Genomic DNA, 16,204 nt, shown 5'->3' with positions numbered 1-16,204 from the left:
TATTCCCTTCATCTTAAGCAGCCTCCGAGTCTCTGAGTTCGCCGCTGTTCATGGCACGGAGAGTTGTCTCTGCTTAAGGCCATCTCTCGGAGGAGGCTGTCTACTGCTGTGTCGGTTTGGCTCACCGTCAGAGATAGCATGCAGCATCTGTGCTTTTAGGGTTTGTCATGTCCTCCTGCTGTAGTCACCACCCCCGTAGCCCCGCCCCAATTAAGACAGCTCTATCCTGATGAGTTTAGCAATAGGTGCTGCAGGTTTTTACAAGCAGCCGAACCCACATCACATGCAGCTCTTGCCCCACCTATGGAACAATGAGCGGAACATGCCCACTGCCCTACTTTTCAGAGGAGAGACCGAGGTTCAGGAAACCGGCTAGGGCGTGTGCCAGCTAGTTTTACGTCAACTTGAGACCAGCTGGAGCTATCTGAAAGGAAGGAACCTCAGTTGAAAAATGCCTCCAAAAGATCCGACTGTAGGACATTTTCTTATTTAGTGATTGATGGTAGGTAGTGCCACCCTTGGAATGGTGGCTCCGGGTTCTCTAAGACAGCAGGCTGAGCCAGCCAGTCAGCAGCACTCTCCAGGGCCCCTGCCTCCGGTCCTGCCTCCAGGTTCCTTTCCTGACTTCCTTCCATGACGAACAATGATATGAAAGTATGAGCCAAATAAAACCCTTTCCTCCCCCAGTTGCCTTTTGGTCATGGCGATTCACCGAAGTAATAGAAATCCTAACCAAGACGGGGCTGCATCGCTAGAAGCTCAGCTTCCATGACGACAATCAAAACAGCAGGATCACTTGCTTCTGCAAAATGACTCGTGGACCCCCCCACCTGAGCACCTCACCCACTGCCTTAGATGTCTGCTGGCCTGATCAACTTGTGGCTGAAAGCAACTTGGGGAAGAAAGGGTTTGTTCTGTCTTGTAGGTCCTAGTTCATCTGGAAGGGAAGTCAAGGCAGGAACCTGGAGGCAGAGGCCATGGATGAATGCTGCTTACTGGCTTCCTCAGTCAGTAAGATCAGCCTACTTTTTGCTGTTGTTGCTTTTGAGTTGTTTTGTTTTGAGACGGTCCCTCAAGGTAGCCTTGGCTGTTCTGGAACTCACTTTGTAGACCCCGATAGCCTACAATGCACAGAGATCAGCCCGCCTCTGCCTCCCTAGTGCTGTGAATAAACGTGCGAATCACCACTGCCCAGTGAGCCTGCCTTTTTTTTTTTTTTTTTTTAACTACCCAGGACCATGTGCCCAAGAATATCACCACTCACAATGGACTGGGCCCTCCCACACCGATCATGATTTAAGAAGTGACTGACAGACTGGCCACAAGCTAATCTGATGGAGCCAGTTCCCCAACAACCTTCCCTCTTCCTAGATGAGTCCGGCTTATGACAAGTTGACAATAACAAAACAAGAAAACCAAACAAAACAACATCAAAGCCTGCCCGACACACCCACCATTGACCGGGCTCACTCGGTAAAGGGAAGTCAACAAATGGGCCCAAGGAAGGACCCAAAGCGTCAGTGTGCCTTTGCAAAGCTGGGTCTGGCCCCATCCAAGTAATTTACTCCAACCCGCCTTTGAGTGGGAAGAGGAAAATACCGTTCAACCTCTTTCAGCCCTCCCCACACTGACTCAGCCCTGTAAACAATAGAAATAATTAGGTTGAACAATTGTGTTTGTTCCCCTGTCTAGACACGGCCTGCATTTAGAGAGAGAGGGAAGCAGCCGGAAAAAGGAACACTTGGCTTTTTAAATTCCTCCTGGCACACATTTTTTTCTTAGACCTGTTGCTTAGCTTATGATCAGTATATGTAAATATAATATTATATAGGTTATATATATACATATAAACATATTCAAGACCACACATTTTTAAAAGATTTATGTATTTATTATATATAAGTAAACTGTAGTACACTATAGCTGTTACTTCAGACACACCAGAAGAGGGCATCAGATCTCATTACAGATGGTTGTGAGCCACCATGCAGTTGCTGGGATTTGAACTTGACCTCTGGAAGAGCATTCAGTGGCTCTTAACTGCTGAGCCATCTCTCCAGTCCATAAGGTTTTTTTTTGTTGTTGTTGTTTTCTTTTCTTTTCTTTTTTTTCGGAGCTGGGGACCGAACCCAGGGCCTTGCGCTTGCTAGGCAAGTGCTCTACCACTGGGCTAAATCCCCAACCCCATTGTTGTTGTTTTGGTTTTGGTTTTTCAAGACAGGGTCTCTCTGTATAGACCTGGCTGTCCTGGAATTCACTTTGTAGACCAGGGCTGGCCTCCAACCCAGAGATCTGCCTGTCTCTGCCTCCTGAGTGTTGGGATTACCCCAGCTTATTTCTGGCTTTTGTTGTTGTTGATGTTGTTGTTGTTATTTTTAGACAAGATCACTCTCTGCATAGGTGTCCTGGAACTCACAGTGCAGACTAGCCTGGCCTCAAACTCACAGAATTCCACTTTCATCTGCCTCTTAAAGGCTGACATTGCAGGCCATCATGATGGCTTTGGTCAAATTGGGACGGGATCCACAGTATTTAAAGTTGACACCCTTGGGGAAGTTATTTGGTGAGGTCGACCACTCTAAAAGCTGTCTCAAAAAATGCACACTCACGGGGTTGGGGATTTAGCTCAGTGGTAGAGCGCTTGCCTAGTAAGCGCAAGGCCCTGGGTTCGGTCCCCAGCTCCGGAAAAAAAAAAAAAAAAAAAAAAAAAAAAATGCACACTCTGAATGTAGTCTGTGAGATGGCACCCTCTAGTGGTCAATCATAAATTTATTTTTTGTTTTTTTTCTGTTAGGAGTTTGTAAGCAAAGTCAAGCAGTCTGAAAGTGGTGCCCCCCATTCAAGGCATGTGCCACAGCCACACGGGAGATAAGTAGAAAGAACCTGGGAGGTGAAGAGCATCTCTGAGGTCAGACAGCGAGGTCCTGGAACACAGATGACGTGGGTGTTCATGTGGACATAGGTGTAACATCACTCGGGCTTGACCCCTGAGGCCTTATAGCTAGGAATCTGAGATGATCAAAAGATCTTTCTCCTAAAATGCATTTTTCAGGGGCTGGTAAGATGGCTTAGTGATGAAGGGCACTGGCTGTTCTTCCAGAGGTCCTGAGTTCAATTCCCAGCAACCACATGGTGGCTCACAGCCTCTTCTGGCATGCAGGTGTATATGGGGCAGGGCACTCATACATTAAATACATCTAAAAAACTTTTCTTTTTTTAGGGGGGTTCTTTTTTTTTTTTTTTCGGAGCTGGGGACCGAACCCAGGGCCTTGCGCTTCCTAGGCAAGCGCTCTACCACTGAGCTAAATCCCCAACCCCCTAAAAAGTCTTCTAAATGCATTTTCAAATATTTTATTTTATTTTATTTTATTTTATTTTATGTATTTGAGCATTTTGTCTGGGCACATGTCTGTGCACCATATGCATGCCTGATGCCTACAGAAGCCGAAAGAGCTTATCTGATCCACTGGAACTGGAGTTACAGAAAGTTATGAGCCACCATGTGAGGAACCAAACCCAGGTCCTCTGCAAGAGCAACAAATGCTCTAACCATCTCTCTAGCTCCTTGATCTAATGAGTTTTTGTTTGGTCTCCAAAACCCTAGGACATTGAGACTAGCCCAGGATCACTGTTCTGGGCCAATGTTTTGAGCCAGGCTGTGTTTGCCTGATCAGGAAGAGGAATGGATAGAGAGTGGTGGAATGATGGCCCAAAGTCCTACTGTATGTTGTGTAACTCTGAGTATGATAATGATGACCCAGGTTCCAACAGACACTGAGAAGGAGGCTGGAAGTCAAGTTTCCTGAAGGCCTAATGTAGCCTCTCGCTTCTCACTGCTACTTTGACAATGATTTGGCGACATCTAGAAGACTGAATGTGGGTGGTACCATCCGTCTTAGTTAGGGATTCTATTGCTACAACAAAACACCACATCCAAGAGGCAAGTTAGGGAGGAAAGGGTTTAGTCAGCTTACATTTCCACATTTCTGTTCATCACCAAAGGAGGTCAGGACAGGATCTCAAGCAGGGCAGGAACCCAGAGGCAGGAGCTGAGGCAGAGGCCATGGAGGGTGCTGCTCACTGACTTGCTCCTCATGGCTGCTCAACCTGCTCTCTTATAAAACCCAGGACCACCAGCCCAGGGATGTCACCATCCATAATGGGCTGGGCCCTCCCCCACTGGTCATTAATTAAGGAAACGCCCTACAGAGAGATAATATCAAGGCATTTTCTCAGTTGAGGCTTCTCCCAATCTGATAATTGTGTCTCAGTGTTTTTTTGTTTTTTGTTTTTTGTTTTTTTCGGAACTGGGGACCGAACCCAGGGCCTTGCGTTTGCTAGGCAAGCGCTCTACCACTGAGCTAAATCCCCAGCCCCAATGTCTCAGTGTTTTTCAACCTTCTTAACGCTTCCACCTTTTATGGATCCTCATGTTGTGGTGACCTCCCAGCCATAAAATCATTTCATTGCTACTTCAGAACTATAACCTGGCTACAGTTATAAATGTTAAAGTAAATATCTGATATGCAGGATGCCTGATGTTCGACCCCCAAAGGGTGTCTGAACCCACAAGTTGAGAGTCGCTGCTCTAGCTTGTGTGGAGTTGACATAAAACCATCCCAACTGAATAACCAGAGGGAAGGAAAGAGTATACACACAGAGACCCTGCATAGTGGTGCATGCTTTTAATCCCAGAACATGAGAGGCAGGCGAAGTTCTGTGAGTTCAAGCCAGCCTGGTCTACAAAGTGAGTTCTTAGGGCAGCCAGAGATAGACAATGAGACGCTACCTCTAAACACATTTTTAGAGTATTCTGGGCTGAGAGATGGCTCAGTGGTTAGGAGCACTGACTGCTCTTCCAGAGGTCCTGAGTTCCAATCCCAGCAACCACATGGTGGCTCACAACCATCTGTAGTGAGATCTGAGTCCTCTTCTGGTGTGTCTGAAGACAGCTACAGTGTACTGATATATAATAAATCTTCAGAAAAGATTGATTTAAAAAAAAAGAGTACCTGACACATCTGAATGAAACTATCAGGAGCTTCTGAGAGGACACAATAGGTAAAAGCATTTGTAACAAGTCCAGCAACCTGTGTTCAACCCCCAGAATCCCCATGGTGACAGAAGGGAATTGACTCCTAAAGGTAATCTTCTAACCTACACACACACATGCATGCACCCAGACACACACACACACACACACACACACACACACACACACATACACACACACACTTTTTAAAAATGTGTATGAATATTTTGTTTGTGCACCATGTGTACTGTGCTTGTCTGGGGCCTCTGGAGGCCAGAGGAGAGCATCAGATCCCCTGAGACTGGAGTTACAGACAATTGTGGGCTACCATTGAGTGAGAGAATAGAACCCCAGTCCTCTGGAGTACCTCGGAGCTGTCTCTCCAGCCACATGCAGTTGTGTTGTTGTTGTTGTTGTTGTTGTTGTTGTTGTTGTTATCTTGCTCTGTTTTTTAAGGAGAACACAAGCTGAGTGCTAGAATTCCCTTCTCTTTGCTTTTCGGTTCATAGAGATTTAAACAAGCAGCTTCCTACTCTAGCCCTGGAGCCACCTGCAGCCCAGACCTTCCCACTACAGCAAACTGTATCGCCTCGAACCATAAGCCAAAACACACCCCTCCTCTCTCAAGTTCTTTCTTATCAGCTATTTGACCCAGAAGGAGAAGTAGCCAATACGTTAGCCTGTTACTGCTCCCTTGTCACGAAACTCACACACCCATACCGGGATCTTTATTAGTTCTGAAGCCTTGCATCACTGCCTCCCAAAGAATACTGGTGGTCCATTTGGTTTGTCTGTTTTGTCGTCATTGTTTGACTCTGCACATTCCTTTCTGTCTCCTTTAGGTAGAGGGGGAAATCTATGTGATTTACCCAATGGCATAATTTCTCCAGCCTGGCTTTTCTTCACTGGGAGCCAACTGTGGACATGTCAATATAGTTGCCAATGAAGGGTCTCTATGGTGGAGGCAGAACAGTCTCTTCTTGGCATAGGAGGTTTCAGAAAAGTCGCAGCTCACACCAACAGTTCAGGGACATTTAGCATACTTGCTTATCCTCACCCTTTAAACTTGCAGGGCCCCAGAAGTCCTGGAGACATGAAAGAAATGAAGAAGGTCACTGTGGAGATTGGACGGGTATTTCATAAGCTGGGACTCTCCAAAGGAAACTGGGGAAGAGTGAGAGAGAAGGTGTTCTGGAAAGATAAACAACCAGATGAGGAAAATCATGTTTAATTCATCTAAAAGGCACCTGCATCTGTCTTCTCTTCTATCAGACCCCTCCACTGACACGTCTGCACAGTATGCAAAGGAGATGAGTTACATGGCCGAAGATACTGTAGCTGATGATATAGCTTTATTAGTGGGATGCTTGCCTAGCGTGCACGAAGGCATGGATTCGATCCCAACACCACATATAGCAGGTGCACACCTGTAATGCCAGAACTTGAAGAGTGGACACAACTTGTTTGATTGTTTTTCTTTTTCTTCTCTTTTTCTTTGTGCGTATGTGGTAATGCCAGTGAGTGGGCAGCCAGAAAAGGAAGTGGGACCTGCTGGAGCTAGTGCGGGTCGTTTGTGCACCACTTGACATGGGTACTGAGAACTGAACTGACCTCCTCTGAAAGAGCAGCAGGCACCCTTGGCCTCTGAGCCATCCCTCCAGCCCCTGCTTTGTGGCCGCCTTGTTTGTTTGGCTTTTTGTTTTCAATGCTATTGTTTGTCCTGGGGTTTCATGGATCTTACCAAGCTGGCCCCTAGCTGGCTGTGTAGCCATAGAATGTCTTTAGATGTCTGGTCCTGCTTTTCCTCTGCCTTCTCAGAACTGTGATGAGAAGCATGTGTCACCTGGGTTTCCTGAGACAAGGTGTCACTCCTTACCTAGGCTGTTCTGGAACTCATATTGATCCTCTGGACCACTACTTCCCAAATACTGGAATTGAAGACAGGTAACACCAAACACTTGGGTAGTTTACATAAATTTTTAGAGAGAAGGAGAGAGAGAGAGAGAGAGAGAGAGAGAGAGAGAGAGAGAGAGAGAGAATGTGTGCATGTTGTTTATACCCCGTCATAGTACCATGCCACACTGCACTTGTATAGGTTAGAGTCCTCTCCTGCAATGTGGATCCCAGGGATCAAACTCAGACCATCAAGCCCAATGGTGGATGAGAGCCCTGGACCATCTCCCTAAGCCTTATACCTTTTCTTTTCTTTTTTCCTTTCCTTTCCTTCCCCCTTTCTTTCTTTCTTTCCTCTTCCTCCCCCTTTTCCTCCTCCACCTCCCCCCCCCCTTTCTGCAGGGTTTCCTCTGTGTAGCCCTGGCTGTACTGAAACTCACTCTATAGAACAGGGTAGCCTTGAACGCAAGAGATTTAGCTGCCTTTGTCTAATGAACTCTAGAATTAAAGGCATGCACAACCATTCCTGGCCATCCCTAAATCTTTCTTTTGTCACAAAATGCATATAGAAGTGTTTGGAGTTGTTTCAACATTCTTTAGCCACAAAACACACAATGCAAAAGAACATTAAGGATAATAAACAAGGGGCTGGAGAGATGGCTCAGTGGTTAAGAGCACCGACTGCTCTTCCTGAGGTCCTGAGTTCAAATCCCAGCAACCACATGGTGGCTCACAACCATCTGTAATGAGATCTGATGCCCTCTTCTGGTGTGTCTGAAGGCAGCTACAGTGTACTCATACAATAAAATAAAATCTTAAAAAATAAATTAAAAAAAGGATAATAAACAAGATTACATTATGCACGTGAGACTTGTAGTGTTCAATGCTTTCACATACATTTGGAATATTTTACAATAAATTTTTTTTTGGTTCTTTTTTTCGGAGCTGGGGACCGAACCCAGGGCCTTGCGCTTCCTAGGTAAGTGCTCTACCACTGAGCTAAATCCCCAGCCCCTACAATAAAATTTTAATGATGATGTTGTCATACACCTAAACCTCTCTCCATTGTTCGTATCCTAATGAACGGCTCTTAGCTCTGCGCATGCTCAAGAATGGTTCTCACAGAAATGTCTTTAACTATAAGATTAAAGATAACTTCAAGTGGGCTGGAAATATGACTCAGTAGTTAGGAGCACTGAATGCTCTTCCGGAAGACCAGAGTTCAATCCCCAGCACCCACATGGCAGCTCACAACTGTCTGTAACTCCTGTTCTATGGGATCTGACTCCCTCACACATTCAGGAAAAACACCAATGTACATGAAATAAAAAATTAAATTTAAAAAGCAAAAAAGAATAACTTCAAGGAGAGACCAACAGAGAGTCAAAAGTACTCTTCTGCGTCACTTTTTTTTTCCTCTTTTTTGGAGCTGGGGACCAAACCCAGGGCCTTGAGCTTACTAGGTCTGCGTCACTTTTTAAAATTAAATTTGGTATAAGATCTTATTTCCAGTCCAGTTTACTCTCAAATTCAAAATTCTCCTACCTCTACCAGCCAGGGGCTGGGAGATTATGTATACATCACCACATCTGACCTCTAAATTTTTTGCCCAAGATTTACACTAACAGAGGACTAGCTTTAAAAATAGGAACCACTGTAAACATTTTAATATTTCATTACTTTTTTCTTGAGGCAGGGTCTGGTGTTGCTTATATTGGCCTTAGACTAGAAATATAATTCTGCAACCTATTGAATCCTGTGGTTGCATCTCACCATGTTATGCTTAATTTACTTTTTTACCTTATTTATGTGTTCCTGTGTGTGTGTGTGTGTGTGTGTGTGTGTGTGTGTACGCACAGGTATGCCATAGCATATGTGTGTGTGGAGGTCAGAGGACAACTTGTGGGAGTCATTTCTCTCCTTCTACCTTGTAACATCTGGAAATCAAATTCAGGTCATCAGGCTTAGTGGCAGGTATTTACCCTCTGACCTATTTTGATGGTGTTTGACTTATTTTTAAAAATAAAAATTAAAAAAAAAAAAAAAAAAAGGGCTGGAGAGATGGCTCAGCGGTTAAGAGCACCCGACTGCTCTTCCAGAGGTCATGAGTTCAATTCCCAGCAACCACATGGTGGCTCACAACCATCTGTAAAGAGATCCGATGCCCTCTTCTGGTGTATCTGAAGACAGCTACAGTGTACTTATAATAAATAAATAAATAAATAAATAAATAAATAAATAAATAAATAAATCTTTAAAAAAAAATAAAAAAAAATAAAAATTTCCGAATCTTATGAGGAGTACCTGGTGTGATGGTTACTTTACAATTCAGTGCTGTTGCTGTTGTCATTTATATATGACGTTCCCCTCCCTCAAAAGCCTCTAAATAGGAGGCCAGGACCCCAGTCTTTGCGAGTGGTAATAGGATTCCACCAGTTTGGAACTATCCTTAGATTCACCCACTAGCAGAGTCGTAATTTGATGCATCATTAGGAAGCAATGGAAAATAAGGACATGGAGCCCAGTGGGAGTAAGAATCTCAGTGGAATGTGCCCTTGGAGGCTCTTTCTTCTTCCAGTTTCCTCTGCTTCTAGCCACCAGGAAGTCAACAACTTTACTCTATAACTTGTGCCCTGGCACAATGCACTGCTTCACCAAGGGCCCCAAAACAATGGAACCAAGTGACCCGGGACTGAAAATTCTGATACCTGAGGCAAAAATCCATTCTTCCTCACTTAAATTCTCCTTCAGGGTATTTATCACAGAAGCAAAAAGTCTAACACAAATGCCTCTGGTGTCTGTTTCCCTCCATGATCTGAACCTCTGTTATTATAAATACTGGTTATTCCCTAGAAGGGAAAGGAAGGATGGAGTACGTGCTTCTGGAACCCAAGGCTGAGGTCATTGAACAAAACCAGAACCAGTTCAGGGATAAATCCTTTGCTTTATCCAAAGACTGCAGCAAGGATACATAGAGAGACTCTGTCTCAAAAAATTAATCAAACAAAAATCTGTCAAGATATATGGCTGGAGATGCCTGGGTCGTTAAGGATGGGTATTGTTTTTGCAGAGTTCTTGAACATGAATCTAAACCATTGTGCTTAGTAATAGTGATGCACCAAGCTGATGTCTTAGATGTGACCTACATAAGTTAACTGTTGCAGGATTCGCAACCAGAGAAACCGGATGCATAATGCAGGAACTCTGAATTTTCCAACTTGGCTACAAATAACAAAATGGCTGAGACTTTTTTTTAAAAAAGGCTTTTATATGGGGGGGTGGCCTCTAATAACATCTCCCTCATCCTCATTGTTGTGGAAAATCGGTGAAATAGTACAGGCCATGTGAGATTAAGCGATTAGCGTATAGACATCAGGTGTGATACCCGTCATTTTGGTGAAATGCGGAACAAAATGCCCTTCCCCTTCCGTGTTTCACTCAGGACCTGCACTAATACACTTCCGGCTTTGCACAAGGACCCGCTTCCGGGGCCGCGGCTAGCCCTAATTCCCACGCCCAGCTGGCCTTCCAGCTGGCCCCGCCCCGGAAGTACTGTCTTCCTTGGGCGCTACAGAACGGAAGCCGTGGATGGCGGGGAAAACAGTCCTCCACTGGCGGATGTGTTGGTGCTGTTGCTAGACGACGAACAGTGAGTTCGTCACTTCCTCAGCCCGTGGCCCGCCCAGGACCGAACCAGAGGCGACCGAAGCCGGCTTGAGTTGAAGAGTTTTCCCCCGCCTACAGGACCCGCCACCAGCCCGGCGGCGGGAGTCAGGGCCACGCCACCTGCAGGGAAGAACTCGAGCCGAGGCGGGAAGATGGCTGCAGACAAGCCTGCAGGTGAGGCGCCCGCGCCGCGACCCAGGGGCTGACACACTGCGCGCGGAGATGGCAGGGCCCGCGTGGGGGACTCCAGGGCCACTTGACTTCACTCGTATATTTCTGCCCCTCACTCTTCTCAGCTGTCCCTACTGTGAGTCCTGTGGGTTTTCTACTGTGACCCGTCTCGATGCCACTGCAGACCATCCTTGCCTTGCTCTCCAAGATAATTCTGCCCCAGAAAGCTCAAATTTGTCACGCCGCTTTCCAGAGGCATCAGGGGAAGGTCTTCCCGAGCTTACACGGTTGCCGTAAGGTCCCCAGGCTCAGCCACTGAAAGTTCCCTCTGGTCAGCGTGTCCTGTGGAATCCTTCTGAAAACCGTTTAAATAGACGTGACGTTTAAGTGTGTCTTCTGCCTGCTGTCACTTAACCTTGTTCGCCATTTGATTTTTCTCTAGCTACTCAAGATTAACTTCTTTTTTTAAAAAAAAATCTTGGGGTTGGGGATTTAGCTCAGTGGTAGAGCGCTTGCCTAGCAAGCGGAAGGCCCTGGGTTCGGTCCCCAGCTCCGAAAAAAAGAAAAAAGAAAAAAAAAAAGAAAAGAAAAGAAAAAGAAAAAAATCTTAATTATGTGTGTGAGTACAGGTGCCTTCAGAGACCCGAAGAGGACGTTGTGTCTACAGGAGCTGGAGTTACACAGTTGTGGGCCACCACCTGTGGGTGCTGGGGACCTACTTTTGTCCTCTGCAAGAGCAGCAAGTGCTGTTAATGGCTAAGCCATCTTCTTTCCAGCTCCAAGATTAAGTTCTTAATCTCTAGGGTTTTCTGTGGTGCCCCCTCGGGAATTTTTCCCCTTGGGGAATTATAAATTTCTAGCCCACTCATTACCTGGAAAGTCTGCTTTATTTCTTTGAAGAAATTAATACTCTGTGCTAGCTGCCCTGGGAGTTTCCAGGGGCTTCGATTGTCTTCACTGCCTGTCCCTCTCACTGGGAATGCCACTGTGTCTGGGCTCTGACGATCTAGACTCGGGGTAAGACTGAGCATGTTTACCCATCAGGCTATCTCCCGGTCTCTCACTGCTCTTCATCTTTTTTCTAAATAGTCATCGTGTGTGCTGCTTTCCTCTCTATAGACTTTCCAAGATTGTCTCACTGGTTAGCCGCTGAGCCCTTACTCTTTAATATGGTTTACGAGCTTTCAAAATTGGGTCCTCTGTAGGAGCAGTAATCCTCCACCCCTGAGACATCTCTCCAGCAGCTGCTTGTTAATTTTCTTATTGTACATTGTCTGTCTGCCTGTCTGTCTATCAGAACACAATCCTTAATACACGTCTGGAGGTCAGAGACTACCTGTGGGAGTCAGTACTCTCCTACCAATTCTCTCCTTCCAAGAACTGAACTTGGGCTTGGTGCCTGAGAAGCCTTTTTGAGCCTCAGTGTCCCTTTGTGTACAGTAAGCATGCTGACAGTGTCTTTCTCCTAGAGCTAGTGAAGGCTCAAGTGACATCAGCTGTGGCTTGGTTTTGGTTGGTTTGTTTTTATACTTTTTCTTTTTTTTTTTTTTTTGGTTCTTTTTTTCGGAGCTGGGGATCAAACCCAGGGCCTTGCGCTTCTTAGGCAAGCGCTCTACCACTGAGCTAAATCCCCAACCCCGTTTTTATACTTTTTGAGACAAGGTCTCTCTAATAGCTTTGGCTGGCCTTTAAGATTTTCTATTCAGGGGGCTGGGGATTTAGCTCAGTGGTGGAGCGCTTACCTAGGAAGCGCAAGGCCCTGGGTTCGGTCCCCAGCTCCGAAAAAAAGAACCAAAAAAAAAAAAAAAGATTTTCTATTCAGACCAGCCTAACTTCAAATTCTCAGGAACCCATCTGCCTTTGCCTCCCAAGGGCTGGAATTTTAAAGGCATGCACCACCATGCCCAGCCTTTTGTAATTTTTGCTGTTGGTGGTAGTGGTGAGTTTGGGTTTTTGTTGTTGTTTTGTTTGTTTGTTTGCTGTTTTTCAAGACAAGGTTTCTCTTGAAGCCCTGGCTGTTAAAGAAACTCCCTCTGTAGACCAGGTAGCCTCAAACACAAGAAATCCACCTGCTGGGCTGGAGAGATGGCTCAGCAGTTAAGAGCACCCGACTGCTCTTCCAGAGGTCCTGAGTTCAATTCCCAGCAACCACATGGTGGCTCACAACCATCTGTAAGGAGATCCGATGCCCTCTTCTGGTGTATCTGAAGACAGCTACAGTGTACTTATATATAATAAATAAAATAAATCTTTAAAAAAAAAAAAAAAGAAAGAAAGAAAGAAATCCACCTGCTTCTGAGTTCACCTCAGAGGGCTGGGATCAAAGGAATGTGCTGAGGCAGCTGGAAACACCACCACCACCACCACCTGGCCTTTAAATGTCTGCTAAGGGCCTGTGAGATGGTTCAGTGGGTAAAGGTGTTTTCTTTCAAGCCTGACACCCAGAGTCCCATCCCCAGGACCCATGTAGTAGAGGAAAATACTGCCTTTTCCAAGCTGTGTCTGACATACACACTCAAGTAAATAGTAAGCGCCAGCCTGTGTCTCTTTACGGTGATGTTAAAGAGACAGAAGAGACATGTTAAGTTTATTTGGAAAGTGCCAGGGTCTGGGGAGTGAAGGAGAGATAGCAATAAGGGGAGACACGGTATGTTCTGTCCCTGCTATTGATCCACCACCAGCTCTGAGAAGCTGTGGCAGTCACTTCCTGTGCAAGGTTTTTTCATGGAGCCTCAGCCAGGGCCACACAGCCTCTAGAAGCAGTTTTTGAAAGTAACACATAGGGAGGAGAAAGGAGGCGTGTGTGTGTGTGTGTGTGTGTGTGTGTGTGTGTGTATGTGTGTATGTGTGTATGTGTGTGTATATGTATGTATATCTTCCTCCTGCTTTCACCTTGCAGTTGGTTAAGGACATCTAATATGGAGGAACAGATTTCCTTGTGTGGCTTCATGGCAGTTGATGAGCCAGTAGCCAGCCTTAGACTCCTATCTTCCTGCCTCAGCCTCTTGAGGTGCTGGGATTACAAATGTATGTTATCATGCCCAATTTCCTTCATTGGTGGATACTAAATGCCCACAATCAAATGCCAGCATTCCAGCCTCTGGTGAGACCCCATAGCTGTGATACCTGACTGGCGGCAGGAGTGCTTGTGTGTGAGAGAGAGATCTGGTGATCAAATAGAAGTTAGCAGGCTGTGGTGACCCACGCCTGCAATCCCAGCACTTGGGAATTTGAGGCAGAAGAATGGGCCACAAGGTCGGCCTGGGAAATGTAGTGATTTCTAGGTCTTTCTGGGAGACAGACTGAGGCCTTGCCTCAACCAAACACAAAGAAGCCAAAGAGAGAGCAGAGTGGAGGTCAAGCTTGCCGTGTGCTCATGAGTAGTCAAAGACGGCCTTAAACTCGGTGTCCAGCCTCTGTGTGCCACTGCACTCAGCTTCCCTGAGAATAGATAATGCTTTTCTCCAGGCTCTGGAACTCATGTTCTCCCGTTTTTCTCTAACTCGTCTTGTCTGGAAGTAAAGGATCATGGTTTGTGGGATTGGAACAGTAGATATAACCCCTTTGTGTTCTCCCTCTCTCCTTTGAAGGGAGGATTTGCTAGTTTGTGTCTGTCTGTCTTACCCCTTCAGCAGTGTTTTCAGTCTTTCCATGCCTGTCCCTGGGACTGCGTTTGCACAGTACAGTTTGTAGTCATCCTCCAATCAGCTTTGAAGTGTCAACATTCTGTGTTGGAATATGTCTGTGCTTTCAGTTAACTGACTTTCAGTTTGGAAGAGGTGTTACGTTTCTTTTCTATGTAGTTGAAACCTATAGGTAGGGGCGAGTGTGTGTGTGTGTGTGTGTGTGTGTGTGTGTGTGTGTGTGTGTGTGTGTTGTGTTGTTGTTGTCCTTAGAAATGAAGTCTTTCAGTTTAAAGAGCGTCAAGGTTTGTGCATCCAAGAGCCCCGTTCGCCTTCATCAGCCGTGCTCACTAGGCCACGGCAGAAGGAAAGCGAAGCTTCTGGAGGATCGGTCGCACCCGCTCTCCATTGGCAATGGAGACTACTTTTGGACAAGCAAAGACACACTGTGGGATTACATGCAGACACTGTCTGGTAAGGAGTCTATAGCTACAAATAGCACTCGCCTTTGAACCATTTGAAAACCCAGTTACAACTCTGCAGTGCACAATAAGGTTTTTTTTAAAAAGTAATCTCATTGAAGTAATTTTATCCTAAAGTAAAAGATGTAGTAAATTGTGGTTTGACTGATGTGTATGTAAATGAGTGTTTATGCTACTCATTTCTCAAATACACATAGAAATGAGTTTCAGAGCTGGTCACCTTACCTTGAAGTTGACCAGTTTCCTGGAGGATTTTGAGGCTTTTTCTGTTTTCTAGGGATGATGACAGCTGTGTGATTTTTAGTGGAAAATAGATACTTAAAATCTTCTAGTGTTCTAGATGGGCACCGTGGCTCATCCTGTAAGCCCAGCACTTGGGAGGCTGGGAGGCTGGGACTCTGGCGTGTGCGTGTGCGTGTGCGTGTGCGTGTGTGTGTGTGTTTGAGATAGGCTCTCATTGTATAACTCAGGACGGTCTCAGACTCAGTCCTCCTTTCTCTACCTCCCCAGTGCCAGAGTTCAAGAGTTCTTCACTAAAGTCACTGCTGTTTAGGCCCGGGTGGCTCACTAAAGAATGTCATCTAGACCTAGTACTGTGCTGTACATCTGCAGTTTCAGAACTTGAGAGACAGAGGTAGGAGAGTCAGCAGTCAGAGCTGGCTATGGCTGTATGGAGAGGATTCAGGGGCATCCTGGGCTATATGAGATCCTGCCTCAAAAAGTAGAAAGGCACACCAAAGTAATAATAATTTATGTACTTAAGTTTTTTAAGTTTTTATTTTACTTCATGTGTGAGAGTGTTTTGTATGCCTGGTGCCGTCAGAGTTCAGAAGAGGTTGTTGTGTGCCCTGGAACTGGAGTTAAAAGGATAGTGTGATTCAGTCACTCAGCCATCTCCCTAGTAGTGGAGAGAATTTAAAGAGAAGTGTGAAGTGGAGCAAAAGCCTCCATCCCAGAGGTGATTATTTAAAGTTGGGAGTAGATCCTTGATTCCATGCATATTCAGATGTATGTGTTTATGTATGTATGTATGTATGTATGTATGTATGTATGTATGTATGTGTCTTGTCTGTCTCTGTACATATTTTTGCAGTTCTACCCCTAGTTATTCCCCCACCACCACTCCATGTGGTTCCGGGACTCAAACCCAAGGCTCAAACTGCCAGGCAAGCACCTCTAGCACTCAGCCAACATCCCTACTACCTTACCGTGGGTTGGTTTGGTATTAAGTATGGAACGTTTTACAAGTCACTCTGTAGCTGGGATTTAAATCTGTTGTCAAATTAAACACTTCATTTTTAAACAAGGTCTCACTGTCTTCCTTGGGCTGGTCTTGA

The 16,204-nt window shown here is 45.6% G+C and overlaps 1 protein-coding gene and 1 long non-coding RNA gene across 13 annotated transcripts in view; one reads left to right on the top strand and one right to left on the bottom strand.

The window, feature by feature from the left end:
- Positions 1-5,726: 5,726 nt before the first annotated feature.
- LOC134480242 (uncharacterized) lies at positions 5,727-14,468 on the bottom strand. The gene is made up of 2 exons (XR_015628085.1): positions 14,387-14,468; positions 5,727-6,117 (listed from the first exon to the last, which is right to left on the bottom strand). It is a non-coding gene; the product is annotated as an uncharacterized LOC134480242 (long non-coding RNA).
- The window catches only part of Cnot10 (CCR4-NOT transcription complex, subunit 10), a 49,535-nt gene continuing 43,924 nt past the window's right edge, over positions 10,594-16,204 (top strand). For 7 of the 12 annotated variants that reach the window (XM_087562463.1, XM_087562459.1, XM_087562462.1 and 4 more), the window contains exon 1: positions 10,594-10,765. Coding sequence is in view for 8 of the 12 variants with exons in the window: in XM_087562457.1 (XP_087418583.1) it covers positions 10,744-10,765 (22 nt within the window). In the remaining 4 variants the exon portion in view is untranslated. 12 annotated transcript variants of the gene reach the window in all.

This window comes from Rattus norvegicus, chromosome 8 (assembly GCF_021556685.1).
Source record: "Rattus norvegicus strain SHRSP/BbbUtx chromosome 8, alternate assembly SHRSP_T2T, whole genome shotgun sequence".
Classification (NCBI taxonomy): Eukaryota; Metazoa; Chordata; class Mammalia; order Rodentia; family Muridae; genus Rattus; species Rattus norvegicus.
This window is presented reverse-complemented; position numbering and strand designations above follow the sequence as displayed.